This window comes from Manis pentadactyla, chromosome 11 (assembly GCF_030020395.1).
Source record: "Manis pentadactyla isolate mManPen7 chromosome 11, mManPen7.hap1, whole genome shotgun sequence".
In the NCBI taxonomy this organism is placed as follows: domain Eukaryota; kingdom Metazoa; phylum Chordata; class Mammalia; order Pholidota; family Manidae; genus Manis; species Manis pentadactyla.
In genome coordinates this window covers 64,179,289-64,202,701 of record NC_080029.1, presented here as the reverse complement: position 1 = coordinate 64,202,701, position 23,413 = coordinate 64,179,289, and the positions used below count along the sequence as shown (strand labels likewise).

General features: G+C 37.8%; 1 protein-coding gene across 2 annotated transcripts in view; it reads left to right on the top strand.

Annotated features, from left to right (window-relative positions):
* The window catches only part of LOC118910320 (signal recognition particle subunit SRP54), a 91,590-nt gene that overhangs the window by 59,069 nt on the left and 9,108 nt on the right, over window positions 1-23,413 (top strand). The window contains exons 3-5 of one of the 2 annotated variants that reach the window (XM_036881382.2): window positions 18,482-18,548; window positions 19,619-19,716; window positions 21,180-23,179. In XM_036881382.2, coding sequence (XP_036737277.2) covers window positions 18,482-18,548; window positions 19,619-19,716; window positions 21,180-21,386 — 372 coding nt within the window. In that variant the 3' untranslated portion in view covers window positions 21,387-23,179. Of the gene's footprint in view, window positions 1-18,481; window positions 18,549-19,618; window positions 19,717-21,179; window positions 23,180-23,413 lie in introns of those variants that run through there. The other variant, XM_057488497.1, reaches the window with a different exon arrangement.

Below are 23,413 nucleotides of genomic sequence, written 5' to 3'. Positions count from 1 at the left end.
TTTGGCCAGAATTAATTTCCTTTGTCATTTACATTTAAGAAAGATTTTTAAAGCTTACAGCTAATGAAGACTCCTACCTGTATAGCTTTTTCAGTTTTTCTCTGGCAAAGTAAGCACATCTTAAATGCCATTAGACTATTTAACTTTTATTTAACTGAACATTTAACTTTTTTTTTATATCAAACAGGCAGAATTTAATTACATGTTGGATTTCAAGAAATCTACTCACAAAGTCTCTTTTCCTGTCTTATACTTCTCTCACAGCATCTATTTTTAAGAAAATTGTGATAACACTTAGCATGAGATGTATTTCGCCTTAAAGTTTTAAGTGTACAATGCAGTATTGTTAACTATAGGCACTGTGTAAGTACAGCAGACCTCTAGAACTTACTCATCTTGTATAAATGAAGCTTTATACTTGTTCAATAACAACTCCCCATTTCCCCTTTTCTCCCAGGCTCATTCTACTCTCTGCTTCTGTGTTAATTTAGATACCTCATATAAGTGAAATCATGCAGCATTTGTCTTTCTGTGACTGGCTTATTTTCCTTAGCACAAGGTCCTCAGTGTCTTCAAGGTTTATCCATGTTGTTGCATATGGCAGGATTTCCTTTTTAAGGCTAAATATTATTTATGTTTATGTATTGCATGTATATACCACATTTTCTTTATCCATTCATTCATCGATGGTTTAGGTTGTTTCCACATCTTGGCAATTGGGAATAATGCTACAGCGAACATGGGAGCAGAAATAACCTTCAAGATCGTGATTTCAATTCTTTTGGATAAATACCCAGAAGTGGGATTGCTGGATCATCTGTATTTCTATTTTTAATTTTTTTGAGGTACCTCCATACTATTTTCCATGACAGTTGTACCTGTTATGGAAAAATTGTATATTCCAACCAACAGGGTACAAAGGTTCCAGTTAACTCCATATTCTCACCAATACTTGCTATTTTTTTAATATGTAGTAGCTATCCTAACTGGTGTTAATAACTGAAGATAGACCTGGCTTCACTTAATGTAAAGTCAGTTTCACTTACTGAAAAGAGATTTTATAAGTAGATTTCTTGAAGTCCAATGTATACTTAAATTCTGCCTATTCAGTATGAAATGTTTCTATTTTCTGTTTATTCTAATGTTTCATAAATCTGATAGGACAAAGGAATTTTGAAAAGATAATTGTCCTATATTTACATAGTAGATTTGTAAAACAAACCCATTTAAAAAAAATGCTGATATTTAAAATAAATATTGAGGAACATTACTCCTGGCATATAATACTTGATAGAAAATAAAAAATATAGATCTAGATCTCTTTATAGTCTTATGGTAATTATTTCCCTTACATTTTGCCTGTACCTTAAGATTAAACATTTCCTATAATTCCTTTAACCATTAAGTTTTTATTAGGGTTCCTCCAGTATATGTATTTGTGTATATCTCTATATATTTAAAAAATTTGATTATGCACATAATTGTTACTTATATAAAAGGGCTGATGCCTTTTGTAATATAGTATGAACTCAAAATTATCAGGGCTTATTTTTTGCCTGTCACATTTTAATGAAGGAAGCAGACAATATACTATGGCGAGGATAAAAGGGAATGAACAAGATTGTATATGCATTGCTGTTGCAATTGGTAAATTTCCTGAAGTTTTGCAATGTGAAGGAAGAGCTTTCCAAATGACTATATTTTTGGCCTAGTAATTCCAGCTTTAGGAATTTAAGCATTTGAAAGTATGCTTAATGTTTCAACATAGTAAATGGGAAACATAACAAGACAGAGTAAGTACAACAAAGTTTGTACTTACAAAAAAACCATATGCTTAGGAAAAGACTGAAAGATATACATTAATGATAATTACGAGTGGTGGAAAGATGGGTGACTTAACTATTTATACTTTGCTCCATTTCCCAAGTGTTCTACAATAAATAAGCATTGCTTTTGTAATCTAAAAATAACTTGTTTAAAAACAAATATAAGAGATAGCAAGTATTATAGTTCCCTATTGAGGAAGAGATGGATACTTAATTGTCAGGAAGAGATACTTACATTTTTAGAGAAAAAAATGAATCAACTTGAGTTTGCACTGTGAACTGGGGTTCTTGAAGATCTGAGATACCTTGTCCCAGTTCTCTTATTATTAGGATGGGCATGATAGTGATGCTGGCTGTGGTGGCAGGGCTCCAGGGTGTGCTCTTGAGCCATCTGTTGTTTTGATTCTTTAAGCTTAGTCAGTGTCTAAACAGAGAGCCCTTTAAATTCATTCTGTATAATTGTACGTGATAAGGACATGTTATTCAGGGATCCTTATCCAGTTCCTTAGCTCTAGAGTAGGTGTGACTCTTTGATAATCACAGCCTGGATATTAGCAATAACTCTCTCTAGAAATAACCCCAGGAGAATTGGTTCACTGAGAAATATATGCTTTCCTCCAAAAGTATGCTTAGTCCTTTCTCAGTAGTTTCCTGGCCCAGTCAGCTATCATGTGTTAACAGAAACTGATTCCATTCCCTTTATTTCTGCATGGTCCCATTTGCCGTAAAAACCATAAGATGTAAACACTAAGGTCAGAGCATCTTAAACAGAGCCCCTGAAGTAACCCTTATCCCCACATATAAGATGCCTCCTCCTCTGAATATAGGAAGTATAGTAAGTTTGATCAAGGGAGTCAGAAATACACAGTATTTTCTTAGTTGAATGTGTTTTTTTGCCTGGACATTTATTGTTGTGTAAATAGAGATAAAGGACCTAACTTCTGTGTCTTTACAGGAATACTCCTATAGATACTGGCATATCTACTTTTCATGGAAAGACGGTGTGTGTTACCTCCTCTCTGCTTCAGCTCATCTACCCAGTCTTGTGTTCACTTTTTTAATGCTCTTATAATCATTAACATATCTTAGCTAAGAAGATTGTGGACAAGTTTTTTTCTCTCTCTTCCCTGTAATGAATATTAAAATAATTATTAGTGTATCTGATTGATTGCAGGCTCTATACTATGCTTTCTTTTGGTAAACAAAAGTTAACGGTACATGCTTTTTTACCAATTTCATCCGAAGAGGCAAACTGTCATCTATGTGGCAAACTTCACAGAAGTATTTTATGGGGTTAGAGCAACAAGATAAACTATGGAGTTGTACAATGTAGATTGTGTCTTGCCAGTGGTCCTATCCATTTATTGGTATCTTTAATTTCTCTCATGAGTGTCTTGTAGTTTTCAGAGTATAGGTCTTTCACTTCCTTGGTTAGGTTTATTCCTACGTATTTTATTCTTTTTGATGCAATTGTGAATGGAACACCAAATATACAGAGAACTAGTCTTAGGTTATATGACTAGTTCCTTTTTTTTTTAGATCAGTAATTTTTTTTTTTTTTTGTAGATAATTATTTTTCATTGAAGGGTAGTTGACACACAGTATTACATTACATTAGTTTCAGGTGTACAACATAGTGATTCAACATTTATATACATGATAATTCTAGGTACCAGCTATCACCATACCAAGTTGTTACAATATTTTGACTATATTCCTTATGCTATACATTACATCCCGGTTACTTATTTATTTTACCATTGGAAGTGTGTACTTTTTTTTTTTGTTTGTTTGTGAGGGCATCTCTCATATTTATTGATCAAATAGTTGTTAACAACAATAAAATTCTGTATAGGGGAGTCAATGCTCAATGCACAATCATTAATCCACCCCAAGCCTAATTTTCGTCAGTCTCCAATCTTCTGAGGCATAACAAACAAGTTCTTACATGGAGAACAAATTCTTACATAGTGAATAAGTTCTTACATGGTGAAGAGTACAAGGGCAGCCATCACAGAAACCTTCGCTTTTGCTCATGCATTATGAACTATAAACAGTCAGTTCAAATATGAATACTCATTTGATTTTTATACTTGATTTATATGTGAATCCCACATTTCTCTCTTTATTATTATTATTTTTAATAAAATGCTGAAGTGGTAGGTAGATACAAGATAAAGGTAGAAAACATAGTCTAGTGTTGTAAGAGAGCAAATGTAAATGATCAGGTGTGTGCCTGTAGACTATGTGTTAATCCAAGCTAGACAAGGGCAATAAAACATCCAGGGATGCAGAAGATTTCTCTCAGAACAGGGGGGGTGAGGTTCTAAGCCTCACCTCTGTTGATCCCCAATTTCTCACCTGATGACCCCCCTGCGACTGTGCCTGTCTTAGGTTGTTCCTCCCTTGAGGAATCTTACCCGTCTCTGGCTAACCAGTCATCTTCCAGGGCCATACAGGGAAATGTAAAGTTGGTAAGTGAGAGAGAAGCCTTATTGTTTGAAATGGTTAGCTTTTTATTTCTTTGCATATTTATGCCCTGTAGCTTCTACGCCCAGCATTTGTCTTGAGGTATCTTTACCACTTGGAAGAATTATGATACTCGGTAAATTCGATATGAGGCACGAATTCTATTTAAGGGTTGTAATTAGGAAGGAAGAAGAAAAGCTATTGAAGTAGCAGGCGGCAGAAAACATGGGAAGACTGATTATTTCTTTGACATATCTTCTTGTAGAGTAACTTCAGCATGTATAGGTTTTAAGCTACTACTTAAATTGCGCACACACATTAACATAATAGGAGTATAGCTACATAACCAAAGCATACCTGTAATTACCAGCCATCTCCAGTGAAACCAAGAAAACCAGTTAGGCACCTTAGGCATTTGTGAAAACTTATCTATGATATGGTGGATATTGTCCAACTGAACTTGAACAGTCTAAGAGAAATCAGACAAATTAAAACAACCCATTCCTGGGGACTGTTCACATCCCATATGTTCTTTTAACAGTAAATAGTCTGTAGTTGGAAGATTTTGGAGCACTACAATTTGCACTTCTCCTAATTCTTGATTGAGTTCCAACAGTATAGATCCAGTCAAATTTGTTGTTTTACTGTATGCACAGGTCAGCTTAGATATCTCCTTCATCATTCCCATGGCAAGTCCAGGAACTGGTGGGATGAGTGCATCTACAGCTGTAGCAGTGTGTGGATCTTTGTTGGGGTTTTTTGATGATCATCTTCTGGCATGAGTCTTCCAGAGAGTGCTGATGTTGGAAGTTCTTTTTCATATCGTATCTTAGTTCATTTTCGGGGTAGCCCAATTAGGCTTTGATCCTCTGTATAAACACAAACAGACCCTTTGCCTACACTTTTATATGCCCTTTATACCCTTGTGTAGAACTCATTGGAGGTTACCACACAGGAACTGCCTTTTTTTTTTTTTTTTTGGTATCACTAATCTACACTTACATGATGAATATTATGTTTACTAGGCTCTCCCCTATACCAGGTCCCCCCTATAAACCCCTTTACAGTCACTGTCCATCAGCATAGCAAAATGTTGTAGAATCGCTACTTGCCTTCTCTGTGTTGTACAGCCCTCCCTTTTCTCCCACCCCCCCATGCATACTAATCTTAATACACCCCTACTTCTCCCCCCACCTTATCCCTCCCTACCCACCCATCCTCCCCAGTCCCTTTCCCTTTGGTACCTGTTAGTCCATTCTTGAGTTCTGTGATTCTGCTGCTGTTTTGTTCCTTCAGTTTTTCCTTTGTTCTTATATTCCACAGATGAGTGAAATCATTTGGTATTTCTCTTTCTCCGCTTGGCTTGTTTCACTGAGCACAGTACCCTCCAGCTCCATCCATGTTGCTGCAAATAGTTGGATTTGCCCTTTTCTTATGGCTGAGTAGTATTCCATTGTGTATATGTACCACATCTTCTTTATCCATTCATCTATCGATGGACATTTAGGTTTCTTCCAATTCTTGGCTATTTTAAATAGTGCTGTGATAAACATAGGGGTGCATTGGTCTTTCTCATACTTGATTGCTGCATTCTTAGGGTAAATTCCTAGGAGTGCAATTCCTGGGTCAAATGGTAACTCTGTTTTGAGCATTTTGATGTACCTCCATACTGCTTTCCACAATGGTTGAACTAATTTACATTCCCACCAGCAGTGTAGGAGGGTTCCCCTTTCTCCACAGCCTCGCCAACATTTGTTGTTGTCTGTCTTTTGGATGGCAGCCATCCTTACTGGTGTGAGGTGATACCTCATTGTAGTTTTAATTTGCATTTCTCTGATAATTAGCGATGTGGAGCATCTTTTCATGTGTCTGTTGGCCATCTGTATTTCTTTCTTGGTGAACTGTCTGTTCAGTTCCTCTGCCCATTTTTTAATTGGGTTATTTGTTTTTTGTTTGCTGAGGCGTGTGAGCTCTTTATATATTCTGGATGTCAAGCCTTTATCAGATCTGTCATTTTCAAATATATTCTCCCATACTGTAGGGTTCCTTTTTGTTCTATTGATGGTGTCTTTTGCTGTACAGAAGCTTTTCAGCATAATACAGTCCCACTTATTCATTTTTGCTGTTGTTTTCCTTGCCCGGGGAGATATGTTCAAGAAGAGGTCACTCATGTTTATGTCTAAGAGGTTTTTGCCTATGTTTTCTTCCAAGAGTTTAATGGTTTCATGACTTACATTCAGGTCTTTGATCCATTTTGAGTTTACTTTTGTATATGGGGTTAGACAATGGTCCAGTTTCACTCTCCTACATGTAGCTGTCCAGTTTTGCCAGCACCACCTGTTGAAGAGACTGTCATTTCGCCATTGTACGTCCATGGCTCCTTTATCAAATATTAATTGACCATATATGTCTGGGTTAATGTCTGGATTCTCTAGTCTGTTCCATTGGTCTGTGGCTCTGTTCTTGTGCCAGTACCAAATTGTCTTGATTACTATGGCTTTATAGTAGAGCTTGAAGTTGGGGAGTGAGATCCCCCCTACTTTATTCTTCTTTCTCAGGATTGCTTTGGCTATTCGGGGTTTTTGGTGTTTCCATATGAATTTTTGAATTATTTGTTGCAGTTCATTGAAGAATGTTGCTGGTAGTTTCATAGGGATTGCATCAAATCTGTATATTGCTTTGGGCAGGATGGCCATTTTGACGATATTAATTCTTCCCAGCCACGAGCATGGAATGAGTTTCCATCTGTTAGTGTCCCCTTTAACTTCTCTTAAGAGTGACTTGTAGTTTTCAGAGTATAAGTCTTTCACTTCTTTGGTTAGGTTTATTCCTAGGTATTTTATTTTTTTTGATGCAATTGTGAATGGAGTTGTTTTCCTGATTTCTCTTTCTGTTGGTTCATTGTTTGTGTATAGGAAAGCCACAGATTTCTGTGTATTGATTTTGTATCCTGCAACTTTGCTGTGTCCCGATATCAGTTCTAGTAGTTTTGGGGTGGAGTCTTTAGGGTTTTTTATGTACAGTATCATGTCATCTGCAAATAGTGACAGTTTAACTTCTTCTTTACCAATCTGGATTCCTTGTATTTCTTTATTTTGTCTGATTGCCGTGGCTAGGACCTCCAGTAGTATGTTAAATAACAGTGGGGAGAGTGGGCATCCCTGTCTAGTTCCCGATCTCAGAGGAAATGCTTTCAGCTTCTCACTGTTCAATATAATGTTGGCTGTGGGTTTATCATAGATGGCCTTTTTTATGTTGAGTTACTTGCCCTCTATTCCCATTTTGCTGAGAGTTTTTATCATGAATGGATGTTGAACTTTGTCAAATGCTTTTTCAGCATCTATGGAGATGATCATGTGGTTTTTGTCTTTCTTTTTGTTGATGTGGTGGAGGATGTTGATGGACTTTCGAATGTTGTACCATCCTTGCATTCCTGGGATGAATCCCACTTGGTCATGGTGTATGATCCTTTTGATGTGTTTTTGAATTCGGTTTGCTAATATTTTGTTGAGTATTTTTGCATCTACGTTCATCAGGGATATTGGTCTGTAGTTTTCTTTTTTGGTGGGGTCTTTGCCTGGTTTTGGTAGTAGGGTGATATTAGCTTCATAGAATGAGTTTGGGAGTATCCCCTCCTCTTCTATTTTTTGGAAAACTTTAAGGAGAATGGGTATTATGTCTTCCCTGTATGTCTGATAAAATTCCGAGGTAAATCCATCTCGCCCGTGGGTTTTGTTCTTTGGTAGTTTTTTGATTACCGCTTCAGTTTCGTTGCTGGTAAGTGGTCTGTTTAGATTTTCTGTTTCTTTCTGGGTCAGTCTTGGAAGGTTGTGTTTTTCTAGGGAGTTGTCCATTTCTCCTAGGTTTCCCAGCTTGTTAGCATACAGGTTTTCATAGTATTCTCCAATAATTCTTTGCATTTCCGTGGGGTCCGTCGTGATTTTTCCTTTCTCGTTCCTTTCTCTGTTGATTTGTGTTGACTCTCTTTTCTTCTTAATAAGTCTGGCTAGAGGCTTATCTATTTTGTTTATTTTCTTGAAGAACCAGCTCTTGGTTTCATTGATTTTTGCTATTGTTTTATTCTTCTCAATTTTATTTATTTCTTCTCTGATCTTTATTATGTCCCTCCTCCTGCTGACTTTAGGCCTCATTTGTTCTTCTTTTTCCAATTTTGATAATTGTGACATTAGACCATTCATTTGGGATTGTTCTTCCTTTTTTAAATATGCTTGGATTGCTATATACTTTCCTCTTATGACTGCTTTTGCTGTGTCCCACAGAAGTTGGGGCTTAGTGTTGTTGTTGTCATTTGTTTCCATATATTGCTGGATGTCCATTTTGTTTTGCTCATTGATCCATTGATTATTTAGGAGCGTGTTGTTAAGCCTCCATGTGTTTGTGAGCCTCTTTGCTTTCTTTGTACAGTTTATTTCTAGTTTTATGCCTTTGTGGTCTGTAAAGTTGGTTGGCAGGATTTCAATCTTTTGGAATTTTCTGAGGCTCTTTTTGTGGCCTAGTATGTGGTCTATTCTGGAGAATGTTCCATGTGCACTTGAGAAGAATGTATATCCCGCTGCTTTTGGATGTAGAGTTCTATAGATGTCTATTAGGTCCATCTGCTCTACTGTGTTGTTCAGCGCTTCTGTGTCCTTACTTATTTTCTGCCCAGTGGATCTATCCTTTGGGGTGAGTGGTGTGTTGAAGTCTCCTAGAATGAATGCATTGCAGTCTATATTCCCCTTTAGTTCTGTTAGTATTTGTTTCACATATGCTGGTGCTCCTGTGTTGGGTGCATATATATTTAGAATGGTTATATCCTCTTGTTTGACTGATCCCTTTATCATTATGTAGTGTCCTTCTTTATCTCTTATTACTTTCTTTGTTTTGAAGTCTATTTTGCCTGATATTAGTACTGCAACCCCTGCTTTCTTCTCACTGTTGTTTGCTTGAAATATGTTTTTCCATCCCTTGACTTTTAGTCTGTACATGTCTTTGGGTTTGAGGTGAGTTTCTTGTAAGCAGCATACAGATGGGTTTTGCTTTTTTATCCGTTCTATTAGTCTATGTCTTTTGATTGGTGTATTCAGGCCATTAACATTTAGGGTGACTGTTGAAAGATATGTACTTACTGCCATTGCAGGCTTTAAATTTGTGGTTACCAAAGGTTCAAGGTTAGCCTCTTTAGTATCTTACTGCCTAACTTAGCTCACTTATTGAGCTGTTATATACACTGTCTGGAGATTCTTTTCTTCTCTCCCTTCTTATTCCTCCTCCTCGATTCTTCATATGTTGGGTGTTTTGTGCTGTGCTCTTTCTAGGAGTGCTCCCATCTAGAGCAGTCCCTGTAAGATGTTCTGTAGAGGTGGTTTGTGGAAAGCAAATTCCCTCAGCTTTTGTTTGTCTGGGAATTGTTTAATCCCACCATCATATTTGAATGATAGTCGTGCTGGATACAGTATCCTTGGTTCAAGGCCCTTCTGTTTCATTGTATTCAATATATCATGCCATTCTCTTCTGGCCTGTAGGGTTTCTGTCGAGAAGTCTGATGTTAGCCTGATGGGTTTTCCTTTATAGGTGACCTTTTTCTCTCTAGCTGCCTTTAAAACTCTTTCCTTGTCCTTGATCTTTGCCATTTTAGTTATTATGTGTGTTGGTGTTGTCCTCCTTGGATCTTTTCTGTTGGGGGTTCTGTGTATTTCCGTGGTCTGTTCGATTATTTTCTCCCCCAGTTTGGGGATGTTTTCAGCAATTATTTCCTCCAAGATACTTTTCATCCCTTTTCCTCTCTCTTCTTCTTCTGGAACCCCTATAATATGGATATTATTCCTTTTTGATTGGTCACACAGTTCTCTTAATATTGTTTCATTCCTGGAGATCCTTTTATCTCTCTCTATGTCAGCTTCTATGCGTTCCTGTTCTCTGTTTTCAATTCCATCAATGGCCTCTTGCATCCTATCCATTCTGCTTATAAACCCTTCCAGAGTTTGTTTCATTTCTGTAATCTCCATTCTGGCATCTGTGATCTCCCTCCGGACTTCATCCCATTTGTCTTGCGTATTTCTCTGCATCTCTGTCAGCATGTTTATGATTCTTATTTTGAATTCTTTGTCAGGAAGACTGGTTAGGTTTGTCTCCTTCTCTGGTGTTGTCTCTGTGATCTTTGCCTGTAGCTTTGCCTTTTCATGGTGACAGGGATAGTTTAAAGAGCTGAGACGAGTGATGGCTGAAAGAACTTCCCTTCTTGTTGGTTTGTGGCCCTCCTCTCCTGGGAGAATAGCGACCTCTGGTGGCTTGTGCTGGGCAGCTGCGCGCAGACAGGGCCTCTGCTTCCTGCCCGGCTGCTATGGAGTTTATCTCTGCTGTTGCTGTGGGCGTGGCCTGGCTCGGGCAGCCGCTCCAAAGTGGTGGAGTCACGTTGGAGGGGGAGCGGCCTGGAGGCTATTTCTCTCCGTAAGGGGCCTCCCTGCTCCCTGCAGCCCAGGGGATTAGGGTGCCCAGAGATCCCCGGATTCCCTACCTCTGGATTAAGTGTTCCGCCCTGCCCCTTTAAGACTTCCAAAAAGCACCCGCCAAAGCAAAGAAATGACCAAAAAAAAAAAAAGGTGGCCGCTCGTTTTTCTTTATTCTCTGTCGCCAGTCTCATGCATCTGCTCAACAGTCTTGCTACCCTGTTTCCCTAGTATTGGGTCCCAATCCCTTTAAGACTTCCAAAAAGCGCTGCCAAAACAAAACAGCAAAAGAAGAAAAAAAAAAAAAAGAATGGTCGCTCGCTTTTCTGGTGTCCTCCGGCGCCATGCCTCCGGTGTCCGCTCACTCTTCTTGCTGCCCTGTTTCCCTAGTATTGGGGTCCCTATCCCTTTAAGACTTCCAAAAAGCGCTCGCCAAAACAAAACAGCAAAAGCAAAAAAAAAAAAAATTTTTCGCTCGCTTTTCTTATGTCCTCTGGCGCCTGGCCTCTGGTGCCCGCTCACTGTTCTTGCTGCCCTGTTTCCCTAGTATCCAGGGCCCCCTGCACACGCACTGTGTCTGCACTCTGGCCTGGATGGCTGGGGTGGGTGTTCGGCAGTCCTGGGCTCCGTCTCCTTCCCGCTCTGCGTATTCTTCTCCCGCTGGGAGTTGGGGGGATGGGCGCTCAGCTCCCGACGGACCAGGGCTTGTATCTTACCCCCTTCACGAGGCGCTGGGTTCTCTCAGGTGCGGATGTGGTCTGAATATTGTCCTGTGACCTCTGGTCTTTATTCTAGGAAGAGTTGTCTTTGTTATATTTTCATAGATATATGTGGTTTTGGGAGGAGATTTCCGCTGCTCTACTCACACCGCCATCTTCCGATCTCCTCGACTAGTTCCTTTTTAATCCTTATAGAAACAAAAAACAAAATCTTGCCACTTATTGGTCATTTATTTTCCCACCATTGATAGTTCTTTTTAATTTTTTACTAAGGTATGATTGATATACACTCTTATGAAGGTTTCACATGAAAAAACATTGTGGTTACTACATTTACTCATATTATCAAGTCCCCACCAATACCCCAATGCAGTCAGTGTCCATCAGTGCAGCAAGATGCCACAGATTCACTATGTGTCTTCTCTGTGCTACACTGTTCTCCCCATGATCCCCCACACCATGTGTACTAAACATAATACCCCTCAATCCCCTTCTCCCTCCCACCCTCCCCACCTGCCCTCCCACACACCTCCCCTTTGGTAACCACTAGTTCCTTCTTGGAGTCTCTGAGTGTTGCGCCATTTTGTTCTGTTAGTTTTGCTTCATTGTTATACTCCACAAATGAGGGAAATCATTTGGTGCTTGTCTTTCTCCACCTGGCTTATTTCACTGAGCATAATCACCTCCAGCTCCATCCATGTTGTTACAAATGGTAGGATTTGTTTCTTTCTTATGGCTGAATAGTATTCCATTGTCTGTATGTACCACTTCTTCTTTATGCATTCATATACTGATGGACACTTAGGTTACTTCCATATCTTGGCTATTGTAAAAAGTGCTGTAATAAACATAGGGGTGCATATGTGTTTTTGAATCTGAGAAGTTTTATTCTTTGGGTACATTCCAAGGAGTGGGATTCCCAGGTCAAATGATATTTCTATATTTAGCTTTTTGAGGAACCTCCATATTGCTTTCCACAATCGTTGAACCAGCTTACATTCCTACCAGCAGTATAGGAGGGTTCCCCTTTTTCCGCACCCTTGCCAGCATTTGTTATTCTTAGTTTTTTCGATGCTGGCCATTCTTACTGATGTGAGGTGATATCTCATTGTGGTTTTAATTTGCTTTTCCTTGGTGATTAGTGATATGGAGCATCTTTTCATGTGTCTGTTGGCCATCTGAATTTCTTTTTTGGAGAACTGTCTCTTCATATCCTCTGCCCATTTGTTAATCAGGTTATTTGCTTTTTGGGTGTTGAGGCATATAAGTTCTTTGTATGTTTTGGATGTTAACCCCTTGTCGGATATGTCATTTACAAATATATTCTCCCATACTGTAGGATGCCTTTTTGTTCTGTCGATGGTGTCCTTTGCCATACAGAAACTTTTTAGTTTGATGTAGTCCCATGAGTTCATTTTTGCTTTTGTTTCCCTTTCTCGAGGAGATGCGTTCAGGAAGAAGTTGCTCATGCTAATATTCAGAAGATGTTTGCCTATGTTGTCTTCTAAGAGTTTTATGGTTTCATGACTTACATTCAAGTCTTTAATCCATTTCGAGTTTACTTTTGTGTGTGGGGTTAAACAGTAATCCAGTATCATTCTCTTGCATGTAGCTGTCCAGTTTTGCCAACACCAGCTGTGGAAGAGGCTGTCATTTCCCCATTGTTTGCCCATGGTTCCTTTATCATATATTAATTGACCATGTATGGTTGGGTTTATATCAGGGCTCTCTAGTCTGTTCCATTGATCTATGGGTCTGTTCTTGTGCCAGTACCAAATTGTCTTGACTACTGTGGCTTTGTAGTAGAGCTTGAAGTTGGGGAGCCTAATTCCCCCTGCTTTATTCTTCTGTCTCAGGATTGCTTTGGCTATTTGGGGTCTTTTGTGGTTCCATATGAATTTTAGAATGATATGCTCTAGTTCATTGAAGAATGCTGTTGGTATTTTGAGAAGAATTGCATTGAATCTATAGATTGCTTTAGGCAGGATGGCCATTTTGACAATATTAATTCTTCCTATCCATGAGCACAGGATGTGTTTCCATTTATTGGTATCTTCTTTAATTTCTCTCATGGGTGTCTTGTAGTTTTCAGAGTATACTTCCTTGGTTAGGTTTATTCCTAGGTATTTTATTCTTTTTGATGCAATTGTGAATGGAATTGTTTTTCCTGATTTCTCTCTCTGCTAGTTCATTGTTCATGTTTAGGAATGCCATAGATTTCTGTGTATTAATTTTGTATCCTGCAACTTTGCTGAATCAGATATTAGATCTAGTAGTTTTGGAGTGGATTCTTTAGGGTTTTTTATGTAGAATGTCATCTGTGAACAGGGACAGTTTAACTTCTTCCTTGCCAATCTGGATGCCTTTTATTTCCTTGTGTTGTCTGATTGCCGTGGCTAGGACCTCCAGTACTATGTTGAATAGAAGTGAGAAAAGTGGGCATCCTTGTCTTGTTCCCGATCTTGAAGGAAAAGCTTTCAGCTTCTCGCTGTTAAGTATAATGTTGGCTGTGGGTTGGTCATATATGGCCTTTGTTATGTTGAGGTGCTTGCCTTCTATACCTATTTTGTTGAGAGTTTTCATCATGAATGGATGTTGAATTTTATCAAATGCTTTTTCAGCATTTGGAGATGATCATGTGGTTTTTGTGCTTCTTTTTGTTGATGTGGTGGATGGTGTTGATGGATTTTTTAATGTTGCACCATCCTTGCATCCCTGGAATAAATCGTACTTGATCATGATGTATGATCCTTTTGATGTATTTTTGAATTCGATTTGCTAATAGTTTGTTGAGTAATTTTGCATCTATGTTCATCAGGGATATTGGTCTGTAATTTTCTTTTTTGTGTGTTATCTTTGCCTGGTTTTGGTATTAGAGTGATGCTGGCCTCATAGAATGAGTTTGGAAGTATTCCCTCCTCTTCTATATTTTGGAAAACTTTAAGGAGAATGGGTATTAGGTCTTCACTAAATGTTTGATAAAATTCAGAAGTTAAGCCATCTGGTCCAGGTGTTTTGTTCTTAAGTAGGTTTTTGATTACTAGTTCAATTTCGTTGCTGGTAATTGGTCTGTTCAGATTTTCTGTTTCTTCCTTGGTCAGCCTTGGAAGGTTGTATTTTTCTAGAAAGTTGTCCAATTCTTCTAGTTTGTTAGCATAAAATTTTTCATAGTATTCTCTCATAATTCTTTGTATTTCTGTGGTATCTGTAGTGATTTTTCCTTTCCCATTTCTGATTCTATTTATGTGTATAGACTCTCTTTTTTTCTTGATAAGTTTGGCTAGGGGTTTATCTATTTTGTTTATTTTCTCAAAGAACCAGCTCTTGCTTTCATTGATTCTATTTTTTTATTCTTCTCAATTTTATTTATTTCTGCTCTAATCTTTATTATGTCCTTCTTCTCCAGACTTTGGGCCTGATTTGTTCTTCTTTTTCTAGTTTCATTAATTGTGAGTTTAGACTGCTTATATGGGATTGTTCTTCTTTCCTGAGGTAGGCCTGTGTTGCAATATACTTTCCTCTTAGCATGGCCTTGGATGCGTCCCACAGATTTTTGTGGTGTTGAATTATTGTGGTCATTTGTCTCCATATATTGCTTGATCTCTGTTTTTATTTGGTCATTGATCCATTGATTATATAGGAGCATGTTTTGAAGCCTCCATGCGTTTGGGGGATTTTTCATTTTCTTTGCGTAATTTATTTCTAGTTTCATACCTTTGTAGTCTGAGAAACTGGTTGGTACAATTTCAATCTTTTTTGAATTTACTGAGGCTCTTTTTGTGGCCTAGTATATGATCTATTCTTGAAAGTGTTCCATGTGCACTTGAGAACAATGTGTATTCTGTTGCTTTTGGGTGTAGAGTTCTGTAGATGTTTTAGGTCCATCTGTTCTAATGTGTTGTTCAGTGCCTCTGTGTCCTTACTTATTTTCTGTCTGGTTGATCTGTCCTTTGGAGTGAGTGGAGTATTGAAGTCTCCTAGAATGAATGCGTTGCATTCTATTTCCCATTTTTATTCTGTTAGTATTTGTTTCACATACGTGGGTGCTCGTGTGTTGAAGCATAGATATTTGTAATGGTTATATCTTCTTGTTGGATTGACCCCTTAATCATTATGTAATGTCCTTCTTTGTCTCTTGTGACTTTCTTTGTTTTGAAGTCTATTTTGTCTGATACAAGTACTGCAACTCTTGCTTTTTTCTCTTAGTTGCATGAAATATCTTTTTCCATCCCTTCACTTTTAGTCTGTGTATGTCTGGATTTAAAGTGAGTCTCTTGTAGGCAGCATATAGATGGGTCTTGTTTTTTTATCCATTCAGTGGCTCTATGTCTTTTGATTGGTGCATTCAGTCCATTTACATTTAGGGTGATTATCGATAGGTATGTACTTATTGCCATTGCAGACTTAAGATTCGTGGTTACCAAAGGTTCAAGGTTAACTTCCTTACTGTCTAAGAGTATAACTTAACTGACTTAATATGTTGTTACAAACACAATCTAAAGGTTCTTATCTTTTTCTCCTCCTTTTTCTTCCTCCTCCATTCTTTATATATTATTTATCATATTCTGTACTCTTTGTCTATCCTTTTATTGACTTTGGGGATAGTTAATTTAATTTTGCATTTCCCTAGTAATTAGCTGTTCTGTTTTTCTTTACTGTGGTTTTATTACCTCTGGTGACAGCTATTAAACCTTAGGAACACTTCCATCTATAGCAGTCCCTCCAAAATAGACTGTAGAGATGGTTCGTGGAAGGTAAATTCTCTCAGATATTGCTTATCTGGAAATTGTTTAATCCCTCCTTCAAATTTAAATGATAATCTTGTTGGATAAAGTAATCTTGGTTCCAGGCCCTTCTTCTTCATTGCATTAAATACAACATGCCACTGCCTTCTGGCCTGTAAGGTTTCTGCTGAGAAGTCTGATGTTAGCCTGATGGGCTTTCCTTTGTATGTGATCTTATTTCTGCTTCTGGCTGCTTTTAACAGTCTGTCCTTATCCTTGATCTTTCCCATTTTAATTACTATGTGTCTTCGTGTTGTCTTCCTTGGGTCCCTTGTGTTGGGAGATCTGTGGTTCTCCATGGCCTGAGAGACTATCTCCTTCCCCAGATTGGGGAAGTTTTCAGCAATTACCTCCTCAAAGACACTTTCTATCCCTTTCTCTCTCTCTTCTTCTTCTGGTACCCCTGTAATGCGAATATTGTTCCATTTGGATTGGTCACACAGTTCTCTCAATATTCTTTCATTCTTAGATATCCTTTTTTCTCTCTGTGCCTCAGCTTCTTTGTACTCCTCTTCTGTAGTTTCTATTTCATTTATCATCTCCTCCACCATATCCAATCTGCTTTTAATTCCCTCCATTGTGCTTTTCAACGATTGGATCTCCGACCAGAATTCATTCCTGAGTTCTTGAATATTTTTCCGTATCTCCATGAGCATGTTAATGATTTTTATTCTGAAGTCCCTTTCAGGAAGAGTCATGAGGTCCATGTTATCTTTCTGAGGAGTTATATTAATTTTACTCTGAACCAGGTTTCCGTTGCTTTTCATACTTGTATATGGCGCCCTCTAATGCCCAGAAGCACTACTCTCTCTAGCTGCTCAGCCCTTAAAAGAATGTTGGGGGGTCGTAGGGTGGAGCCATATTGGTGCCTGGGGGGAGGAAAGAGCTGTTTCCTGCTTCCCGGCTGCTATGCCTGTCTCCACTGCCTGAACCAGTGGGCTGAGCACACAGGTATAAGCCTCTATGCTTTGCATTTGTAATTGCTGAAGACAGATCTTCCCTCTGGCTGGCCTAAAGCCAGGGTAAGGTTTGCTGGTTTGCGAGCCAGGTGGCGCTGGCTGGGAGAAAGGCACAGTAGTCTGCCTATAACAGAGGGGGTCCTTGGAGCTGTGTAGTCAACCAGGGAGCTGGAGCACCTGGAAATCGTGAAAGCTCCCAACCTGCTGGGCAGAGTGCACCCAGTTTTGTCTACTGATCCTTTCTCCTGAGCAGTAAGCTCTGTGCAATCCTTACCCCTTTAGCAGCCCTCTTGCTAAGGGCTTCCTTGTTAGGATGTCTCTCAGACTGCCCGCCTTTCTTTTGTCCCAGAGCAGCCGGATATCGATCCCTGCTTTCCACAAGTGGCTGGAATCTCAGTCTCTCCAGGAATTCTGCCTGTCTTAGCTTTCCAATCCCCTAATCACGAGAGTATCATGAAGCACCATGAAATATAGGTTTGTGCTCCCAGAGCAGATCTCCAGAGTTAGGTATTCAGTAGTCCCAGACCTCCACTCTCTCCCTGCTCCATTTCTCTTCCTCCAGCTGGTGAGCTGGGGTTGGGGGAGGGCTTGGGTCCCACAGGGCCACAGCTTTGGTACGTTACCTTGTTCCGTGAGGTCTGCTCTTTTCTCCAGGTGTATGCAGTCTGGTGCAGTTCTCTTTCCTGTTGCTCTTTCAGGGTTAGTTGTATTAATTATATTTTCATATTATATGCGGTTTTAGGAGGAAACCTTTGTCTCACCTCTCATGCTGCCATCTTTAAACCTCTTCTGAAAGTTCTTTTGATATGCCCTTCCCCTGCTTAATTTCTCTGAACCTTAATTTCCCACTGTATCATAAGTGTGTGTATGTACTTGTATGGTTTCTCAAGGACCCTTTCTACTGACTGCATGTTCTCTCTGATATTTTGGTTGTGAACAATGAAGACAAAAAGGCATTGAGACAGGAGAAAGGAAGGCTCTGGATTATTAACTTATAAATAAGACTATGACTTACCAACTGTATTTTAGTGGCCTCTGATTATTTTGGTTATTACATGGGCTTAAAGTGGTGGTAGTTATATGAGTGAAGAATGTAAAATATCTTTGTGGAATTCTACCTGTAATGCTTTAAAAATCTTGATTGGATTGTAGTCTGTTTGTGGAACTCTTATATAATATTCCATGTGTCCATCAAATATTTGACTACTTTGCTCTGGCCTAAATATGCAGAATGAGTTTAGGTTTGAATGCTGATAACTTGACTTCTTGTTGCAGACAAAACTTACCTGGGGCCCCTACTTATGGTTTTATATGCTTCGTGCTGCCACATCAACCCTCTCAGGTATTACTTTTCTGTTTGAATATTGTACATCTATAACATGCTGCAAGAACAGAGGCTCTGCCAAATGGGTCGGGTATTTCCAGAATGAAGGAGTAACAATAGGGAGTTAATCACTCTGTTCTCAGCAGCTAGCTAGCATTGGATGATATTAACCTAACTTTGTACTTCACCTTATAACATTCTTCAGCTTCTGGTTGAGTTGAAAAGAAAAAATATGGACCGAGAAATGGCTATATTGTTGAATCTTTTCTGTTAGCAGTTATTGTGCTATTTTGTTGTTATGTTATCTCAGTGACACTGTTCTCATCTGACTGCTTATTCTAAAGCCAGTAGTTATAATTCATTTATGTTTTAATTTCCCTAATATTTCATGTTAAATGGAGATAAAACTAAGTCATATTTGAGGGAATGAGTTATCAACTTATGACTTAATCATGCTAACTTTAAATACAGACTTTAAATTATAAAGCTTTCCTGTTTCCAATTTCACCTCCCTCATAGCTTTTATCACTTTATTTTTTATTAGAGCTAATTTTGAATAGTAACTGATTCAATATTTACTGAGCACTCAGTATATGCTGGACGGTGTGTTGTAACAAAAGAACATGAACTTTACATTGAGACCTGGATTGCATTTTGGATCTCCTTTGTCAGCTTGGGCAACTTCTTTAACCTCTCTGAATCTAAGTTTTCACAGTGCCTGGGGTGTAGCAGGCCACTTAGTGAATGCTATAGTACAAGCTATTCCTTACCTGCAGTCCAGTGATGACCCAACCTTTTAAAGATACATAATTTTCTTCAAAAATAGACATGTAACAAATAATTATTAATACATGGTAATTAAGTGTTTTGATTTAAGGTATGAGCAGAGTGTTATTGGGAATCAAAGGAACCACTAGTGCTTTTTAGGGAATTAAGGCATATATACAGAAGATGACATACTGAGTATTCGTAATCTTCCTGATGGCAGGACTGTACCTTGTATTCCCATAGGGCCTTTACATAAAAAGTGCAGCATCTCAAGAAATACATATGGCATTGTGTAAGCCATTTAACTTTTGTATCCTTAGTGTGTGACTTTCTTGGAGAGAAGATTGCATCTGTTTTGGGCATCAGCACCCCAAAATACCAGTATGCCATTGATGAGTATTACCGGATGAAGAAGGAGGTGTGTCTCCTTTTTACATTTTCGTGATTCAGTTTGGTTTGCTGTGGACTTTATGGGCTGTGTAATAAATACATGTATCCTTTAGGTGCCCAAAAGATAGCTCCCATAGGCAAGGCATTTCATTCTAGTTATTAATTTCTGTATCAAATTAGCATACATTTTAGTATTTTTAAATAATACAGAATTAATAATTCTGTCTGCATAAATAGAGTGAGGTCTTAGGGTGGTAGTGAAATGAATTTAACTTGAAAGAATGAGAAAGATTTATCACAGGCTAAAGAGCATGGGCCCCAAAACTAGATGGTCTGAATTCAAAATCGGGCTCTGCCTCTTCTAACTGTAGTGTTGGGCAAGATACTTAATTCTATTAGCCTTAGTTTCCTCATCTTTATTATGAGAACAATTGCAATATCCATGCTCAGGGTTGCACTAAGGATTGAGTTAATATGCAGAATGCTTAGAACAGCTCTCAGTGTATATTGGTGACCATGAAATAAATATTAGAATCTTTTATTATTCTCTTTCAAGCAAATGAGAAGGGCAATTCAGGTAAAACTAGAACACAGAGGATTGGAGATACATTATGTGTTTGAAGAAATGGCAAGAATAGTATGTTATCGTCACTGGAGCATAGGGTAGAAGAGGGTTGCGGCTGGAGATGAATCTGGGTTCAGCTGACCTTATATTTTTTATATTTATGTGTTTTCAGAAATGTTTAATGAACAAATGAGTGTTTTGAATACTATCAGCATTGTTTAGAGCCTCATTACTTCATCTGGACTATTGTAATAGCTTCCTGAATGGTCTCTTGTTCACTTTCAAGCATGCTGTAGATTAATCTTCCTGACAGGTCACTCACTTTGTAGTGACTACCCATACTGTGGGGACCAATACAAATGCCATCTCCTCCATCAATTTAGGAGTTCTGGAACTAAAAATTATTTACTCTTTATAAATCTCTATAGTGCTTATTCCTTTCTGTCTTAATAATCTTTACATTTCTTAACTTCCCTCCTAGCTTGTAAACTTCTTGAGGGCAGAGACTGCCTTATTTGTATATTATTGTTTATGGGCATTCTGATCATACTATACCATTTAGTGAATAGACCACCTCTTCCACTGAATAGGCTGACACTCTGTAATTGAGGTGAGAGTATTAGCTATTTTATTTAGATTAGAATCAGTCTGAAGATACAGTCCCTGTCAAAGTTAATTCAGGTTTTATCTAAGCTAAGCATAGCTGTATGATGTTTTAAAAATAACTTCACTTTCCTGTAATGCTGTACAATACTTTTCATTTCAGTTTGAGAGTAGGGAAAATGGAGATATGTCATCTTAATTAGACCCACTGAATTGGACATAGTTTTGATTTTTTAAAAAGGCACAGGCAGTTTAAAGGGGACAAATACTGTTCCTTTTGGACATTTAATATTTTACCTATTCTTGATTATTCCTCTTTTTAGGAAGAAGAGGAAGAAGAAGAAAACAGGATGTCTGAAGAAGCAGAAAGACAATACCAACAGAATAAGCTGCAGGCTGATTCTGTTGTTCAGACAGATCAACCAGAAACAATGGTATCCAGTTCATTTGTGAATCTCAATTTTGAAATGGAGGGAGACTGTGAAGTAATTACAGAAAGCAAACAAAACCCAGTCTCTCTCCCACCGTAGAATTAAGTGACTATCAAACGTCAAACGCTAAGGTTTTTATACTGGGAACTTTTACATTCTTTATTCAGTGGGATTTAATATATTTTAAATTATTGCCTGGAAAAGGGACAAATGTTTCTTCATTCTTAGGCTCTATCTAGCAAAAGCCAGATTTGAAATTTGGATATTTGTACTATATGTTTACTGTGTCATACTAGTGCTTTGATTTTAAAATGATCTTTAAAATAAGTTAAGGACATTATCGAGTCCCAGTCACCAATTAAGAAGAGTTAAATGATTAACCTTGTCTGTTGTTTGTGTTTGTAAGGAAAAGGTAAATTGCTGATTAAGGCTAATTGGAGCTGATATTCCTTGTCTCAGATTAAAATGAGGATTTTTTTCCCTCTAGGTTTTCTCATATTATGTCTTACATTTATATATTTAACTATTAATTTCATACTAAGGATGGTTCACTTAATAAAAGGAGCAAGATAAAAGCACTTTGAATTTTCTTTCCTTGAGAATAACTTTATGGGAAGGTGATTGAGTTTAACACCAATGTTAAGATGGGTTCCCATTTTTTAATACAGGTTACTTAATCTGTTACTCTTTTTCAGTAGTTTTGAATATAATGTTAAAAACACTAGTTATAGAATGAACTTAATAATGTGTTTGTTTTCCAATAATAATACCCAATGATTATCCATATGGCATCCTGGTTACATCACTTACTCAGCCCTGTAGTTTCAGGAAGGTGGGTGGGATTGTGGGACAGATTAAAACCACCCCTCAGAGGCTGTTAAATTTGCACAAGGTACAGTGATAGCATAATGAAGTTACCCATCATTTACCACTTTAACAATAGTAAAGTGGACTGTTTACTTTACCCAGGTTGGCCATATCTCTACTAACTGTGCTATTAGCAAACCCTACCAAAGTATAATATGAAACTAATTTTGAAAATATTCCTAAACATGTTCAGATTCTTATGAGAGGTGGCTATGATACTGATTTATAACTAAATATGGGTAAGGAAGAGTGTACAGAGTTATTTCAGAAATGCTACTCTTAAAAGCCTATTCACAAACTTAGAGCTTTTAGAAATTAATGTTTGTTAATCCTCTAAACAGCATTAAGCTTTCGGTGTTAATAATCTACATAAAATATGGCTTCAAAGAAATTCACTGTGGGTACAGTGGGCCTGTTATGGAAATGTATTGTCAACCAACATGAATATCTGGTCACTAAGTTTTTCAACTGAAATCTGAAGTATTTAGGAAAGATAATTTTTCATTAGGAACCTTCAATTATGTGGATTCATGGAATAGTGGTTAATAGTATGTGATAGTAATTTTTTAGTCCTATGTATAAACTACATAATTTAGTGTTCAAAGGATTGATCTTCAGATTATATAATTAATGTCACTGTAAATTATAGTTTACCAGTAGCTCTAAAACATGCTGATCTGACCTCTTCCCTCTAATTTGTTTTTAATTTCATTTAAGGTAGTAGCTTCTAACTCAAGATACTTCGGTAGCCATTGAAGGTATGCATATCCATCTAAAGGTGATCTGAATCTTCTCTCCTCAGAGACACTAGATCTAAAAGAGTCTACCTACAAACTTTTCTGATTGTAGTAGAAAGAAGATATGACCTGTGAAGTTTTACATTTCTTAAATTTTACTTTCTCTATTTGCCCAACAGTGGCCAGTTTGTAATGTTTATATAGTTATTCACTGTGCCTTAAATTTTATACTTTATTTATGCAAATTATAAAATTTCCCATAAATGCATTAAATGGTTTTGTCTTATTTTTAAGCCTCTTTTACTTTCTCTTTTTTCAACCCTTTTAATAATAATTCCCTCTGGAACACAGTTCATGATATTTCTACCCTTTTCTAATCTTTCATCTCATAAGAAGTAAACCCAACAGTGTAATAGAGAATCTTTACAATGAATTAAATTCTCTAACAAAAATCCTTAACAAAACGGAGTGAAGTTTTGTAAAATGTAACCTTGGACTGGTTAATAAAGCTAGGCAGATTTT